Source organism: Ovis canadensis, chromosome 21 (genome assembly GCF_042477335.2).
Source record: "Ovis canadensis isolate MfBH-ARS-UI-01 breed Bighorn chromosome 21, ARS-UI_OviCan_v2, whole genome shotgun sequence".
Taxonomy (NCBI): domain Eukaryota; kingdom Metazoa; phylum Chordata; class Mammalia; order Artiodactyla; family Bovidae; genus Ovis; species Ovis canadensis.
Window position 1 is genome coordinate 56,846,750 of NC_091265.1, and position 16,107 is coordinate 56,862,856.

General features: G+C 52.3%; 2 protein-coding genes and 1 long non-coding RNA gene across 4 annotated transcripts; 1 reads left to right on the forward strand and 2 right to left on the reverse strand.

Annotated features, from left to right (window-relative positions):
• The first annotated feature begins 321 nt into the window (after positions 1–321).
• On the forward strand, positions 322–11,240 carry BEST1 (bestrophin 1). Of its 2 annotated transcripts, XM_069565953.1 has the most exons (11): positions 322–1,266; positions 2,217–2,404; positions 3,792–3,886; positions 4,364–4,597; positions 5,201–5,355; positions 5,742–5,819; positions 6,307–6,459; positions 6,676–6,756; positions 7,221–7,372; positions 9,443–10,081; positions 11,066–11,240. In XM_069565953.1, the coding sequence occupies exons 2-11, from the start codon at positions 2,253–2,255 to the stop codon at positions 11,082–11,084; spliced, it is 1,758 nt and encodes a 585-aa protein (XP_069422054.1). In that variant the 5' UTR covers positions 322–1,266; positions 2,217–2,252; the 3' UTR covers positions 11,085–11,240. The 2 variants fall into 2 exon arrangements, with proteins under 2 accessions (XP_069422054.1, XP_069422053.1); XM_069565952.1 differs by lacking the exon at positions 11,066–11,240 and having other exon boundaries at positions 9,443–10,208.
• On the reverse strand, positions 2,917–4,595 carry LOC138426924 (uncharacterized). The gene is made up of 2 exons (XR_011251836.1): positions 4,418–4,595; positions 2,917–4,015 (listed from the first exon to the last, which is right to left on the reverse strand). It is a non-coding gene; the product is annotated as an uncharacterized lncRNA (long non-coding RNA).
• A 277-nt stretch (positions 11,241–11,517) lies between the features above and the next one.
• FTH1 (ferritin heavy chain 1) lies at positions 11,518–15,496 on the reverse strand. The gene is made up of 4 exons (XM_069565954.1): positions 13,898–15,496; positions 12,346–12,492; positions 11,935–12,060; positions 11,518–11,838 (listed from the first exon to the last, which is right to left on the reverse strand). The coding sequence occupies exons 1-4, from the start codon at positions 14,009–14,011 to the stop codon at positions 11,680–11,682; spliced, it is 546 nt and encodes a 181-aa protein (XP_069422055.1). The 5' UTR covers positions 14,012–15,496; the 3' UTR covers positions 11,518–11,679.
• Between the last annotated feature and the right edge of the window lie 611 nt (positions 15,497–16,107).

Sequence of the window (16,107 nt, forward strand, 5' to 3'; positions counted from 1 at the left end):
GGGCAGGAAGGAGTGGGTTTATTTTAAGGCTCAAGGTCACATTGTAAATCAGGGCTTCGGAATGTGTGGTTGGGAGCCCACTGGCATGATAATTCCCCCAGTGCTTGTTAGACATACAGCATCCCTCAGGATTCAGAATCAGGCTCTGGAGAAAGATCCTGAGAAGCCACATATTTAACAAACATTCCAGATTATTCTTACAGCCACCGAAGACCAAGAGCCACGGCTGCTTCAAGCTTTCACTTAATACAAGAGGAGATACCTCCTAGACCCCATCACTTCCAGCAGCTTAGAGTTCGATGGACTGATGTATTAAAATGCACGGAACCAGCTGTTGAGATATTAACCAGCCTTCCTTGGGGACCTGGGCAGGCACTCCCCTACTGCACGGGCTGGCTGGGAGCCAACAGCATGAGCACTGCTGTGTCATCCCGCACCAGGCCCTGTCCCCACACAGCAGCCCCCTTGCCCCGCCTTCTCCTACCATGGCTCTAAAGCAACCTACTAACTGGGCCCTGCCAGCCAATCACAGCCCGAATAATCTATGATGTCACCAGCAGCCAATCAGAGCTCCTCACGAGTATATGCAGAATTTTGTCATCTCCCTGAGGGGATGGAGTTCTAAAGCAACGCCATCCTTTTCAGAGAGGGACACTGAGGCCTAGGGAGGAGCAGAGGGCCACCCAGGGTCATCTCAGGTGGCAGAGCCAGGACTAGAAGCCAGAACTTCTGACTGTGGTCCAGCGTTCTTTCTGGTACCCAAAGTGCTGCACAAGCCCACAGGGCCTGGGCAAAGTCTCCCCTCTCTTGACGGCTCCTGGCATTGGAGATAAGGCCCAAGGCCCCCTCTTCCCCACAAGATCTTGCTCTCCCTGTAAGACCTCAAGGATCAGAAACAGACCCCTCAGTTTAGGGCCCAGAGGAAATGGCAGGATCATCAGGGCCCAAGGTGGAAGGGGTTGCCCTCAATTCCAGCCCTGGTCTCAACCCAACCCCCACCCCCCCATCCTCCGGAAGGAATTAGAGAGGGCCTGGCTGGACTGTGATGCCTGCTGTTTAAGGGGAGATTACGAGGAGGGGGCCAAGACAAGGGCTCCTTTGTGGAGGGCCTCTGGCTTAGGGAGTCAAGTGACCATATAACACACGCGTGGGCAGTGCCAACCCCTAAGTGTGGGCAGGGGCACTGGCCCTAGGAACCCAGAGAGTCCCAACAGTCCTGTGGCCAGACCTTTTGCGGGATCGCCTGACCAGCCAGGAGCCCCAACTGTAAGTAAGGGGTTATCCCAGCAGGCTGGGCTGGGGCTCTGGGGGCCACTGGGGTGGCTGACCCTGCACATGTGCACATGGTGGGTACACACAGGTGTGTGGGCACCTGTGTGTCTCTGCAAAGGCCCTGAGGTGGGAGGGAGTAACTTAGGGAACACCAGGCACAGAGATGGCCAGTGTGGCTGCACCAGAACAGATAGAGGGATGGTGGCCAATCATTGCTTCAGAAAATTCTTTTTGAGCACCTCCTATGAGAACTTCCATTCCCAGGAGGGAATAAGCAGTAAACATGCAGGTAGCCTGCAAAATATAACCACGAGTGTAACACAATAAGTGTTATGTAGAAAAATCGAGCAAGGTGAGGAGAAGAGAGGGCTGGTGGTACTAGGGTGTTATTTCCAGGTAGGGTAGCTGGGGACATCCTTTCTGGGGAAATGATCTAAAGTGGGAGTGGGCCGTACAGTTAGATTAGGAAGAGCATCCCCCAGGAACGAAGATCAGCAGGTGGAAAGGCCCTGGGGTCACCATTCAGTAACGTCTCTACCATCCAAGCTCTGTTCTGGGCACTGAGGACAGGGTGGCGGCCAAGGCTGATCATGCCCCTTACCAGTTCTCATTCCAGGGTGGCTGGCAGAGCTTGGGGGGTGGGCACTGAACATGATGGGCTTAGAACACAGGAAGGAGCCCACACTTAGGTTTTTGGACACTTGTGTTGCTGCCTTTGTACCACAATTAAAGCGTACAGACTTCTGTGTGCCCTCCATGCCAAGGCTAAGGACAGCACCTGAGCTCAATTCCCTAGCTTCTTGGAGGGTACTTCCCAGGGTCCAGATGAGAAAACTGAGGCCCAGAGCAGGGAAGGGTCACTCATGAGTCCTGGACAGACTCTGAAGAGGTCCCTGCTCCCTCCTGCCCACCTCCACCAGCATCCCGCCCTGTCTGTCCACCAGGACCCAAGCCCACCTGCTGCAGCCCAGTGCCTGGCCATGACCGTCACCTACTCGAGCCAAGTGGCCAACGCCCGTTTAGGCTCATTCTCCCGCCTGCTGCTGTGCTGGCGAGGCAGCATCTACAAACTGCTCTATGGCGAGTTTCTCATCTTTCTGCTCTGCTACTATATCATCCGCTTCATTTACAGGTTCGGAGGAACATGGGGGACAGCTCCAAGGCTTGGAGCTCCGAGGGCCTCAGTGATCTAGGAGCCCAGTGCACAGAGACCTATAAGGCTGCGCTAAGCTTGTGGAAAAGCCCTAGAGCCGGGGGCTGGGGACCTGGGGGCTGGGGAGAAGAAAGGAGACAGCCTGGGAGGGAAACGCAGTACAGGTCGGAGCGTCTCAGAAACCCTTTCCTCCACCCCAGGGAGGGCCCTTCTCTGGTCCCATCCAGTTAGCCTGTTTTCCTGAACCCCACATGGTTTCTCTCACAGACCATGCCGTTTCTTTTCCCCAATACAAACGTTTATTTAAGCAATATAGCAATATATTCTGTGGTCAATAAAACTACAGAATATATAACAGCATTTTTAATGAAAATGCATTAATGATGACAATGAATTGAAAAATATCAAATACATAAATTTCTCGAGTCCATAAGGATAATACTAATAACAGAGCACATTTGTTTTCTTTGGTTGTTACTAAGGCACCAATATACTTTAGAAAATTAGGCTTTATTTTTTAGAGCAGCTTTACGGTAGTAGCAAGACTGAGCAGAAGGTACAGAGAATTCCCATGTACCCCACCCCCTCCTGCCACACACACAGCCTTCCCCACTATCAACATCCTACCAGACAGTGGGATGTCTGTGATAATAGATGAACCCACACTGACACCTCATTATCACCCAAAGTCCATAGTTTACGTTAGGGTTCCTCCTTGGTGATGTATACTCTATGGGTTTGGACAAATGTGTAATGACTTGCATCCACCATTACAGTGTCGTACAGAATAATTTCATTGCCCTAAACCCTAAAACCCCCTCTGTGTTCTACTGATTCATCCCCTCACCAGACATTTTTTTACATGGCAAAACACTTTATTTCAATATTTTTTAATATATTATTTTTATTCATTTGGCTGCACTGGGCCTTGGTTGTGGCATGCTATATCTTTAGCTGTGGCATGTGGGATCTAGTTCCCTGACCAGGGATCGAACCCGGGCCCCTGTATTGGGAGTGGAAATCTTAGCCACTGGACCACCAGGGAAGTCCCTCAACCTGCTTTCAAACAACTGTCTTTTGGATCCTTTAAAAGGGTCGGCAGTGCCTAAAACGGACTCCTTCAGCAGGACCTGCCTTCCTTGACCTCACAGAAAACCCCCTGAGGGTTTCTCCTCCAGGCATGGAGCAGAGGCCCCTTTGGGGTTTGGGGGCTGTGGGAGAAAGAAGAGGGACCTGGCTCAGGCCAGAGGAGGGGCCCCAGGCAGGCCAATGAGAGACAGGGAGGAAATGAGGCTATCACGGGACAGGTCTCAGCCATCTCCTCCTAGTGTCTACACATCTTTACCCCAACCCCTCCCTCCCCCAGGATGGCCCTCACGGAGGAACAGCAGGTGATTTTTGAGAAGCTGACTCTGTATTGCGATAGCTACATCCAGCTCATCCCCATCTCCTTCGTGCTGGGTGAGCCCCCCTTTCTGCGCGTGGGGGTCCTGGTGGCTTCTTCAGGCTCCAGACAGGCAGATCACGAGGAGCTCCTGGGAAGGCCAGTTGTACATCAGTGCCTCTCGGTGGTTCAGGGAAATGGAGAGCCTGCAGCCAGAGGGACTGACATTAGGCATTAGGAAGGATGTCCGGCTAAGAGCACTTGAGATCCCACTTTCTGAGAGCAGTGCTGACATTATAGTAGTCTCTGGAGCCTTATGCAGGAGGGGAGGGATCTGGAGGATTTCCGGGAAAGCCAGTGGGGCCACAGAGAGAACTCCTGGCTCTCATGCCTTCACACAAGGCTCTGATGGTCTCTCCTTCCCGAGCGCCTTCCAGCAGGGTTGGGGCTGGGTTCAGCCAATTAGAAGGATGGAGAAACCGAGGCATCGCCCTCGCTGGGCTTCGGCCGCAGCGTGGGCCTTCGCCCCTCGCCCCCCACACCCCTCTGCCCAGGCTTCTACGTGACGCTAGTCGTGACACGCTGGTGGAACCAGTATGAGAACCTACCGTGGCCCGACCGCCTCATGAACCTGGTGTCGTCCTTCGTTGAGGGCAAGGATGAGCAAGGCCGGATGCTGCGGCGCACGCTCATGCGCTATGTCAACCTAGGCAACGTGCTCATCCTGCGCAGCGTCAGCGCTGCGGTCTACAAACGCTTTCCCAGCCCGCAGCACCTGGTGAAAGCAGGTGGGCGGGGCCAAAGGGTGATGGGGCGGAGCCGCAGCTGAAGATGGGTGGAGTCAGAGGCCCCTGGGCTGAGGATTGGGTGGGACCAGGGGTGGGATGGGGTCGAGATCTGGTAGGCGGGGACCTGAATTGGGCGGGGCGGAGTCAGGGGTGTGAAGTGGGTACAGGCCAGGAACCGACTCTCAGAGGACAGGGGTTTGAGACAGGGCTAAGGACTCATGGAGGGATGAAGCTTCGAAGAGTGAGGGTTGAGGGCCCCAGCAGGGCTTCGGGAACTAGTGAGGAAGCAGAGTCTACCTCCGTCTGCTCTTTCACTTCCTGGTGTCCAGTGTCCAGCCTGTATGTCAGCAACCTCTTTCTCTGGCTTGCCTGACCAGATCCTGGTTAATAAGACAGATCCTTCTCACGTCTTCAGCCCAGAGTATCACAGAGTAGAATTCAGTGATTATTTGTTGAGAGAAAGAGGATGGCAAAGAAGCTCTGAGGTCCCTGTGGGCTCAGCAGGGACTTGGCCTTGAACTCTGGACCCCACCAGGCAGGGCCTGGCCAGCCACCCCTTCTGCAGCTCCTCCTACCCACTGTCTTCTCCACTTTCTCCTGCAGGCTTCATGACACCCTCGGAACACAAGCACTTGCAAAAACTGAGCTTGCCACACAACTCGTTCTGGATGCCCTGGGTGTGGTTTGCCAACTTGTCAACAAAGGCATGGATTGGAGGTCGAATTCGGGACCCTATCCTGCTCCAGAGCCTGCTCAATGTGAGCCCATTACATTGATGGGGCTGCTGCAGAGCGGGCAGGGTCCTGCCCCAAGAGGAACAAGTTTCCTACAAAGAGAAGGCTTGAGCCCCTGAGGGTCTTCCCAGAGACTGCCTTGGGACTGTAAGATCTCTTCCAACAGGATTCCATAGCCCAAGGTGGCCCCTTTTCAATTTCCCCTCCCATCCTCTCTTAAAGTGGACCTCCAAGATCCTGGTTCCTTTTTGACAGTTGAGGAGGCTGAGGCACAGAGAGGTTAAGTGAGCTGTCCATGACCACACAGCCAGGGTCTGAGCTCCAGGCCTTGGTATCTGGGGACGAGCTGGGGGCTGAGCCTGGAGAGCAGGTGGTGGTCAAGACTCCAGCCCTTCTTCCTACTCCCCTAGGAAATGAACACCTTGCGTACTCAGTGTGGACAGCTGTATGCCTACGACTGGATCAGTATCCCACTGGTGTACACTCAGGTGAGGACTGGACTGGTGAAGCTGCCCCTTTGGGAAACTCAGAAGACCCAGGGAGCAGCCTATGATGGGAAGGGCTCACTTAGAGCCTGAAGAAGCTTCCTCTGGGAGTCACGCCTGGACTCTGCAGGGTCTTTTTAGCACCAAGTTCAAAGAGTTCGGGCCCCTGCCTGGTCCAGGCAATGGAGGCAATGTGATTACCCCCATTTAATTTAATTAATTTAAAAAAAATTTTTGACTGTGCTGCGAGGACTGTGGGATATTGGTTTCCTGTCCAGGAATGAACCCAGCCCCTCGGCAGTAAGAGCGTGGAGTCCTAACCACTGGACTGCCAGGGAATCCCCTCCCCATTTTAAAGAGGAGATCACGGAGACCCAAAGTCACAGGAGTGTGCACGTCAGGGCAAGGCCTGTCCTCCCAGCCTAGGGAGCTGCCTGATCCCACAGTCCCCACCCAGCCCATATCTGCCGCTCCCTCCCTTCCCCCGCAGGTGGTGACCGTGGCGGTATACAGCTTCTTCCTGGCTTGCCTGATTGGGCGGCAGTTTCTGAACCCAGCCAAGGCCTACCCTGGCCACGAGATGGACCTTGTTGTACCCCTCTTCACATTCCTGCAGTTCCTCTTCTATGCCGGCTGGTTGAAAGTGAGCCTCCCTGGGACAAGGCTGGCTGTGGCCCAACGGTCATGGCCAACTAGGAGAGGAGGGTCCTTACCTTGTGGCTTTGGAGACAGTAGTCAGGCAGGAAGGACATCATTGAGGGGATGGAGGGGTGGAAATGGCAGGAGCCCACATTTAGGGTGGGAGCAAGGCAGCAGGGGGCTCTACCTGAGGATTTCCGGAACCTCATTTACCCTTGAGGTGGCAGAGCAGCTCATCAACCCATTCGGAGAGGATGATGATGACTTTGAGACCAACTGGATTGTCGACAGGAGCTTGCAGGTATGAGGGGAGGAAGAGAACCTGTCCCCTGGACCCAGGGAGGGGGCCCCACAGTTCTGTGAATTGCCCTCCAACCATTCACTCCCAGGATTCTCAGTCTAACTTCTGAGGCTATAGGTAGCATCAGTCTCTTCATTTCAGAAGAAGGGCATCTGAGGCCCAAAGAGAGAGAAGTGACCCCTCCAAACTGTTAGTTGCTCACTTGTGTCTGACTCTGCAACCCCAAGGACTGTAGGCCACCAGGCTTCTCTGTCCATGGAATTCTCCAGGCAAGAATACTGGAGTGGATTGCCATTCCCTTCTCCAGGGGATCTTCCCAACCCAGGGATCAAACCTGGGTCTCCCACGTTGCAGGCAGATTCTTTACCATCTGAGCCACCAGTGACCTCTCCGAGTCACCTGACAAATTCATGGTCAGTTAGGGCTTACCTTTCAGTTGGACTTCTTCTGTCCCTCATGACCAGGTGTCCCTGTTGGCTGTAGATGAGATGCACCAGGACTTGCCACCGATGGAGAGAGATATGTACTGGAATGAGCCAGAACCACATCCCCCCTACACAGCTGCGTCTGCCCAGTCTCGTCGACCCTCCTTTTTTGGCTCCACCTTCAACATCAGGTGGGAAGTGCCAGGGAGCCACTTCAGTGGGTGTAAAACCCCAAATGCAAGTGTCTGCTTAATTTAGAACTTTCAGTTAATACATATGCATGCTCAGTTGCTCAGTCATGCCCAACTCTTTGTGATCCCATGGACTGTAGCCCGCCAAGCTCCTCTGTCCATGGCATTTTCCAGGCAAGAATACTGGAGTGGATTTCCATTTCCTCCTCCAGGGGATCTTCCAGACCCAGGGATTGAACCCATGTCTCCTGCACTGACTCTTTACCACTGAGCCATCAGGGAAGCCACTTAATGCATATTGGGTGTCTTACTAAGTGCTGGGCATTGTACTATGCTCTTTATATACATATATATAAGCTATTTTGTTGTTGTTCCACTAACCCTGGTTTGTTATCTCTAGTTTTTAGATGATTAAGTCCAGGTTGGTGGCTCAGACGGTTAAGCGTCTGTCTACAATGCAGGAGACCCGGGTTCGATCCCTGGGTCGGGAAGATCCCCTGGAGAAGGAAATGGCAACCCACTCCAGTACTATTGCCTAGAAAATCCCATGGACAGAGGAGCCTAGTAGGCTACATGTAGTCCATGGGGTCGCAAAGAGTCGGACATGACTGAGCGACTTCACTTCACTTCTTCACTTCACTTCAGAGAGTTTAAATCAGTTGCCCCACCCAAGGTCACATAGCTAGCAAGCAGCACAGGTGAGCCAGGTATGTCTGGTTCCAACTCCACACCCTTAACACTTATCTTGTGCTGTGTAAGGACTCTTAAAGCTATAAGGGCCCTTAGGTACCTCCAATCAAACCCCTCTGTGTCCAGAGTTGGAAACTGAGGCTCAGAGAGAGAAGAGACTTACTCAAGGGCATTCAGTGGTTAGTGATGCAGCTATGTCAGGGCCTGGTTGCTGACTCTGGCTTAGAACTCTTGTTTTCTAATATGCTGGGGTGGAATGAAGAGTGGGAGTGGGGTTCCCTGGGCAAGGGAGCAAGCAGGAGGTTGGGTCATCACAGGCACCTTCTGAGTAGACTTCTTGCTACAGAATATAGGCCTCATGTCATCCACAGTGGCCACACTTCACCCTGCATGGGTCCTGTTTCCCTGATTTGGTTAGAACCTCTAGAGTTGTACCTGGGCCACAGTGGGCCAAGGAGCCGCCCCAGACAGCTCTGTCTCCCCAGAATGACAGAGTGTGTGTGTCGGGGGGCGGGGGGCACTTTGGAGAGTGTTTGCTGCATCTCAGGGTCCGTCCCATCAAGGTTTTCTGCCACAGGATTAAAAGCACTGTTCTCTTTCTAAGAACCGAATATCCTATTAAGCTGTCAGTAGAATTAGCTAGAGTCCAGTTTGTGTAAGGAAGGTTTGGATAAGTGATCAAATGATTAAGGATGGAGGCTTGCTTAGGTCAGAAATGTTGCTGGAGGTCACCTCTGAGTTCTCCATGGACTGTACTCCAGCAGCTGGGGAAGGTGCATAACAGACTAATAACATATAGACTTGCCTACAAGAAGCAGTTTAGTGAGGGAGCTCAAATCCAGGGCCCAGTCTCTGATACAAGGTACAAAGTACTGGATGCCTGGGTAAGGGACAGAGTGTAGAACAGAGATCACCTTTGGCCACCTGAGAGGTGGCCTCCAGCTGGACTAGGAGCTGGACCCGGAAGCATGGGGAGAATCTAGACATGGGCCAGGGCAGCCACATTCTGGGGTAGGTAGGTTTTCCCTTGCAGAGTAAAGGCTTTGGGTTCCCAGGAAGTCAGGTTTTTACCCATACCTGGGGACTGGCAGTTGATTGCCTGGAGTGATGGGTTTTAAAAGGAAAATGTGGGTGCTGAAGAGGAAGTCCTTAAATTCCTGGCTGGGAAGTTTGGATGTTAACAGGGACAAGAGGTGAGCTCAGCCAGGAGGGATCAATTGAGAGGCACAGGACAGATCAGCAGAGAGGCGAGTCTAAGGTGAGGTGAGACTGTGTTCTGGGCCTGGGGCCAGAGGGAGGGAGATGGGAGGTTAAAGAAGTCACATCAGGCTTCAGGCCATTGACCCTCCACTAACTCTTGAGTCTTCTGTTTCTTTCCAGTCTGGATAAGGAAGACATGGAGTTTCAGCCAGATCTAGAGGAGCAAGAGGGTGCTCACTCTGGCATCATTGGCCGCTTCCTAGGGCTGCAATCCCACGACCGCCCGTCCCCTAGGACAAACTCAAAGACCAAACTCCTGTGTCCCAAGAAAGAAGTCCTTTCACATGAGAACCAGCCCAAGAACCTTGGAGGGGCCGGGCAGAACACCAGTGACCAGGAAGACAGCAAGGCCTGGAAGGCGGAAGATGTTTTCAAGTCCGTGGTGCTCTATGCAAGGTCAGGCTACCACAGTGCCCCACAGACACCCCTCAGCCACACCCCTATGGTCTTTCCACCTGGACAGTCAGCACCCTCAAGTCTTCGCAGAATCTCAGGCATAGATGACCCTGTCAAAGATCAAAGCCTTCAGCCTGCAACCCCCAGGTCCAAGAAGAGTTTTGAATTGCTCCCAGAGAATGCTGGGGCCTCAACGGAGCACCCAGAAGTTACTCACATGAGAAGGAAAACTGTCGAGTTTAACCTGATGGACATGTCAGAGGCCCCTGAACATCTCAGAGAACCGCATTTGGGACAATCGACAAGCAACATACACACTATACTCAAAGATCATGGAGATCCTTATTGGGACTTGGAAGACAGGTCTGTCCTCTACTCAAACCAGGGTCACTAACCCCCCAGCTCCCCAGGGGTGACCCTCACCAGCTTCCCTTGCTCTGAATCCCACCTTTCGTTCACAATTCTCTGGTGGTCCTGCAGTGGCCAGGGCATGCTGGCCCTACGCCCAGCACTGGCCTGGGATACACACCAGGATGCCACAGCAGGCCCATGGAAAAGTGTTGGGTGGCTTTTGCTTACTTTACCCAAGAGGTTGGCATCACCAGGACTTCTCTGGGGCCCAGGTATAGGAAGGTGAGGTGGTACTGACAGGAATGATGTTGAAAGGCCATGAGGCCAGGTTTAGACGGGTAGATGTTACCAATGGACCCAGCTCACTTTAAGCAGGGGTGGCAAACACACACATGGGGCAGAATTCAGGACTCTTAAGCTGTAGCCCAAGAACTCAACTTACTGCCCAGGCTTAGCTGGGAAGTCACATGAGCTCTGCCCCCTAACAGTTAACAGGGGTCCTGAAGCACTTCTGAGTATACCATCCACAACCCTGGGAAATGGCAGATAAGGTGGGGGCATCTTATGCTTTGGGGACCTCACTCAAGACTTCTGAACTTAAATGAGTTCTTCCTGTTTTGAGGTCAACCTTAAGCTGTTGCAATACCACCAGAGGTTTCCCTTTATTCCAGATTTCCTGGACATCCACTCACCCAGTTAGACCCACACTTCCCCACCCCCAATCACCATGTGAGAGGAAGTATAACTTCCCATTTCTAGATTCTCAGAGCAGTTCTTCTGTGGTCATAATACACAGCTTTGAAAACATTTAACAAATCACTGCAGCTGGTTGAGAGGGTAATATAGCTGGCTAGCAAGGACTCTGCTGTCTTCCAACACTATTCACTGGTGAATATTTCAGATGTCTCAATTTTTGCCCTCCTATTGCAGCTACTATCGTACTGAAATGAAGGTTATCTTTCTGTACTCATGTAAACTTTCTCAAATTCTCACTAGGGATGAAGCACATTCCTAGCCTGCTTCCTCCAAAGGGGATGCTCCACCAGCCTGGTCCTACCTGCGTGTACACCAGCAGGACACTGATCCAGTCATAGGCATACAGCTGTCCACACCGAAGAGTATGTTTCTATGACAGCCTGAAATAAATGGTTAGCTTCATGGATAACACAAATCAGTAGTTGCAATTCTACTTTAATAAACTGTGAAAGCTAGAGATGCCGGAAACATGTAACACCTAATTCAGAATCAGGAGTCCTTAAGTTCTGTGTGAATTCAATACACTCAAGCCTTGGTATCTTTCCCAAACTAAGGAATTTAATAAATAAAGACAAATCCTCCTCGGTGTTCCATTTTGATTAGCATGACTAAACCATGGTGGTACTTACACATTCAATCAAGCTGACCTAGATACTTTTCCAGCCCATCCCCAAAACTCAAGAGACAACAACTGGGTACCAAATTACTTTATTTGAAGGAATGGTACTAAAGAAAGAACTTAAGTAGATGTTTTGTTACAACTTATAGAAAAGATGAAGGTAACCCAAATATGCATGCACTGCCTTGGTGACCAGGGAAGTCACCCGTGTGGCTGTGGGGAGCCAGCCTGAGGCTTAGCTGTCACTGTGTCCCAGGGTGTGCTTGTCAAAGAGGTACTCTGCCATGCCCGATCCAGGGGCCCCCATCTTGCGCAGGTTGGTTATGTGGTCACCCAATTCTTTGATGGCTTCCACCTGCTCATTCAGGTAATGAGTCTCAATGAAATCACACAGCTAAAAAAGAGAATAGGCAAGAAAGTTATTGGTAAGCCTCCCCAGCCCCTCAGGCAATTATTTCCTCCATCTGCTCCCAGGTGTCAGTGTACTCACATGGGGATCATTTTTTTCAGTGGCCAGTTTGTGCAGTTCCAGTAGTGACTGATTCACACTTCTTTCCAAGCACAGCGCACATTCCATTGCATTCAGCCCATTCTCCCAGTCATCACGGTCTGGTTTCTGAAAGAGAGGAGCTTAGGTCAGTGTACCTGCAACCTCTACATAAAAATGCCAAGCCAGCAAGCATCTAGTGTGTAACAAGCAACTGCAACTGGCGGAAGAGCGCCGAGGTCCCCCTGACAACAGCTTCCAATTTAATATCCTGGCCCACTTTAGCTTAAATGCTAAGCTTGAAAAAGCACAAAAGACTAAAGCCCAATGTCTCATCTAACAGTGACAACTGCTGGCATCAGGGATTTCTGATACGTAAGGATTGCCAAGACAACCCAAGGATCTTTCGTTTACCTTGATATCCTGAAGGAAGATTCGGCCGCCTCGCTGGTTCTGCAGCTTCATCAGTCTCTCAGCATGTTCCCTCTCCTCATGAGATTGGTGAAGAAAGTATTTGGCAAAGTTCTTCAAAGCCACATCATCACGGTCAAAATAGTACGACTGAAAGCAGAACATGAACATGTTAGACAGTCCCCAGAGAAGGCAGTCTGCCAGCTGGTTTCTCAAAACCCAGCAAGGCTCTGAGCCTAAGGAGACTGGAGTAGGGTGTGTTCCCTGATTGAACAATAATTCATTTTTACTCTGAAACACAAAAATGAAACTTGGTCCTTGAAACTGGAAGTTTGCTTCCTGTAAAATATCATGGGAACCGTCTCTACTATGGAACTCTTTAAACATTTCTGTTAGTGCAAAGTAAGGTTTTTACAACCAGTGTCAAATTTGCTCAAAGAGACATTGGAGTATTTACCCTGCACTATTAGTGCCTTCTCTTTGAACAATCCTTGTTCAAACTTGAGCTGTCAGCAGGCTGATGGATTTCTAAAATTATCCCACGTAGGCAAGATAACAGTTACCGGAAACGCTACTGCACATTTAATGCTAAATATATTACCAGTAGAAAACTAAAATTTGATTCCGTTTTACATCCTTGCTGTATTCAGGTGTTCCTAAAATGGAATGACAGTCACAGAGATCGAGGTCTCTTCCAAACCCATCTGCAACATGTCTGTTCTTGGATGATTTGCACAACGCTGGCGGTTAAGACAATTCTAACTAAAACTCCTATCACACCGCCTAAAACAAAGATTTTGGAAAACCGATTCCACGCATTACTGCGTGGAAAAATATCTGGCCCCGTAACTGTTGGTGGGCTTTATTCAAGAACTAAGGGTTCAATTACGTCACAACCCTTACACACAAAAAAGGTAAATTAACTAGCCGGGCGCAAGGACGGGTGACTTAGAAAGCGCCAGTGTCGGCAGAAGGGGAGATTTCTAGATATGCTTCCATTTAAGTGGGACTTAAGAGATAAGCAGAGAAGAGAGGTGCGGCCGGTTCTTCGGCCCAAGAGATAAACCACTTCGCGCCAGCCCCCAGAGCTGGCCGGACACCATTACCCAGAAGGCTCCGCCGCGCTCAGAAGGGTGGGAGCTTAACCTCCTAACGCCACCCAACCCACCCCTCCTCCCCCGATCACGTGGCCGGAGGCACAAGAAGGGATGGAAATGCTGAAGTCCACTTTCCAAACTGCAGGATCGTACTGGTGGCAAGCGTAGCAACCCCGTAAGGAAACTCGGCTCCCTTTAAACAAAAAACGGTGCGCAGAAGCTACCCTGGCCTATGTGGGAGCACTCCCAGGAGACAACTGCTCAGAATTTCTGCGCAGAAGTCCTCGGGGATTTGAAGCAACCTCCATTTTCCAGGAAGGGCGCAAGGAGGCGGGAGACTGGAGGCGGGAAGCTGGCTGGAGACGCGAGGGCCCGCCAGGGAGCCACACCCCCACCCCCACCCCGCCCCGCCGCCCGGGGAGGTCGCGCCCGCCGCCCGCCGGCCAGCCCGCGCTCACCATGGACAGGTAGACATAGGAGGCGTAGAGCTCCAGGTTGATCTGGCGGTTGATGGCGGCCTCCGAGTCCTGGTGGTAGTTCTGGCGCACCTGCGAGGGGGATGCGGTCGTCATGGTGGGCGGCTGAAAAGGGGCGGTGGTGGTGGTGGCGGCGGCGACGGCTGAGCGGCGCTGGAGTGGCGGCGGGGACCTTGGGCCGGTCGGAGGGCGCTGTCAAGTGGTGACGAAGGCTGGCTCTGAGTGGCCGGCCGGGGTGAGGGGGGGACGAGCAGCCGGGTTCCGTTCAAGCACTGTTGAAGCAGGAAACCGCGGCGACTCTCCGCGAAGACTGTGGCGCAGGTGGCCGTCGCCCGCCTCTTATAGCCGGAGCGGGCGTCAGCCCCGCCGCGGCCAATCACGCTGCCCGCCCGCCGAGCCCCGCCCCTTCCGGTGCAAGCGCGGCTCCAACCAGCTGGGATGTTGAGCTGGGGGAGGGGAGGGACGGAGGCGGGGAAGGGGGGGCGGCGGTGGTGGGGCCTGGGGGCCCTGAAGGGAGCTGCTTGTTGTTTGCAGCGTTGGGAACGTTTCAAGGGGTTGGAGAAGACCTAAGTGGGGCGGGGGGCAGGAAGCCCAGCTCGGAGCCCTGACCCCGATGGCGTCCTGGGGTCTAGGAAACGACGGGAAACTGCCACTGATCAATCCCAGGGGCGTCGGGGCGAATCCGAGGTCCCAGAGGGCTCCCCGAGACTCTTGGCCAAGGGCACCTGAAAATTCCGAGCCCTAGAGCCGCAGTTGCCACCCGCACAGCCCGAGGTGGTTACCTTTTAATGCGAATAGGGAACCTGGAGGGTGACCGTGGGCCCGGGGAGGCCGAGTGAGTGGGGCTCGCTTTCTCTTCCTCAAAGCCTAGAAAGGCGCCGAATGCAGGCGGGGTGGGGGTCCAACGCCCTTCGCAGGTCGGCCTCCCACCCCCCTCCCGCTTTTGGCTCCGGAGACCCTGTCTGCCTTTTGCTGAAAGCAAACATGGCTCCTCGTGCATTTGATACAACAAAGACTGGGCGGGCTGTGTTTCCTGAGAGACGGCGGAGACCGCCTTCCCGAGAGAACGGTGGGGCTGAGCCACTGTTGTTCAATTTTTAAGTTGTGTCCGACCCTGTGACCCCGTGCTCTGGTCTCTGAGAAAATCTCTGGTAATTTAAAACACAAACGCCGAGGTTAGAAGAAAGGGACGAAGCCACTTGGATCTTGAAAGGATACCTCGAGGCCATTTTGAAATGGCCTGTTTTATCGGCCCCAGTCCCAGGAGCCTTCGGCTGAGGAGGCCCTACAGGGAGCCACCCCCGGGTTGTCCTTGGAGAGAAGCTGATGGCACTGCGTGATAGATGCCAGGGACCCTGGGGGAGGGGGCAATGGGTGTGGCTTGCAGCTGTGCACGGAGTGGGTGTGAGTTCGTGGATGGCAGAAATGGAGCCCCGCCAAGCACCTGCTCCCAGTCGGCTACCCTCCAGTAGCCAGGGTCTGAAACACAGGGTTGGAGGACCTACCCAAGAACCTTTGCAGGATATTAACAAACGTGCAACTAGAAGTTTAAGCTCCAAACTTTTTTTTTTTTTTAGCTCCAAACTTTTTTAAAAAAATCCTTAAAAAAATTTTTTTTTAATTAAAAAGACAAAAAAATTAAAAAGATAGGTCTCTGTAACTGAATCACTTTGCTATGCAGCAGAGATTAGCACAATATTGTAAATCAACTATTTCCATCATAGTGTTTTTTAAAGAAGTTTACTAAAATACTAAGTTGCTGATTAAATTATAAGGGTTTCTCTTGAGTATTCATTTCAAAATGAACATATGTTCAGTTCAATTCAGTCAGTCGTGTCTGACTTTTTGAGACTTCATGAACCGCAGCACGCGGGGCCTCCCTGTCCATCACCAACTCCCGGAGTTCACCCAGACTCACGTCCATCGAGTCGGTGATGCCATCCAGCCATTTCATCCTCGGTCGTCCCCTTCTCCTCCTGCCCCCAATCCCTCCCAGCATCAGAGTCTTTTCCAATGAGTCAACTCTTCGCATCAGGTGGCCAAAGTACTGGAGTTTCAGCTTTAGCATCATTCGCTAGTTTCACGAGAAAAGTTTTCAATGGGACAAGAGCCCGGTACAATAAGGTAAGCAGAAGGATAGTGGGAGATTACAGACGAGGGGGGCTTTACCCAGTCTGGGATAAGAAGTCAGG

What these genes read in the sequence shown, in the direction of transcription:
- BEST1 (XM_069565952.1), top strand. Translation starts at nt 2,253, where the DNA reads ATGACCGTCACCTACTCGAGCCAAGTGGCCAACGCCCGTTTAGGCTCA. An exon ending in ATCATCCGCTTCATTTACAG is followed by an intron (nt 2,405 to 3,791) that starts GTTCGGAGGAAC and finishes TCCCTCCCCCAG; the next exon opens with GATGGCCCTCACGGAGGAAC. An exon ending in GGCTCCACCTTCAACATCAG is followed by an intron (nt 7,373 to 9,442) that starts GTGGGAAGTGCC and finishes GTTTCTTTCCAG; the next exon opens with TCTGGATAAGGAAGACATGG.
- FTH1 (XM_069565954.1), bottom strand. Translation starts at nt 14,011, where the DNA reads ATGACGACCGCATCCCCCTCGCAGGTGCGCCAGAACTACCACCAGGAC. An exon ending in TCTTCCTTCAGGATATCAAG is followed by an intron (nt 12,061 to 12,345) that starts GTAAACGAAAGA and finishes CCTCTCTTTCAG; the next exon opens with AAACCAGACCGTGATGACTG. An exon ending in CTGAAAAAAATGATCCCCAT is followed by an intron (nt 11,839 to 11,934) that starts GTGAGTACACTG and finishes TCTCTTTTTTAG; the next exon opens with CTGTGTGATTTCATTGAGAC.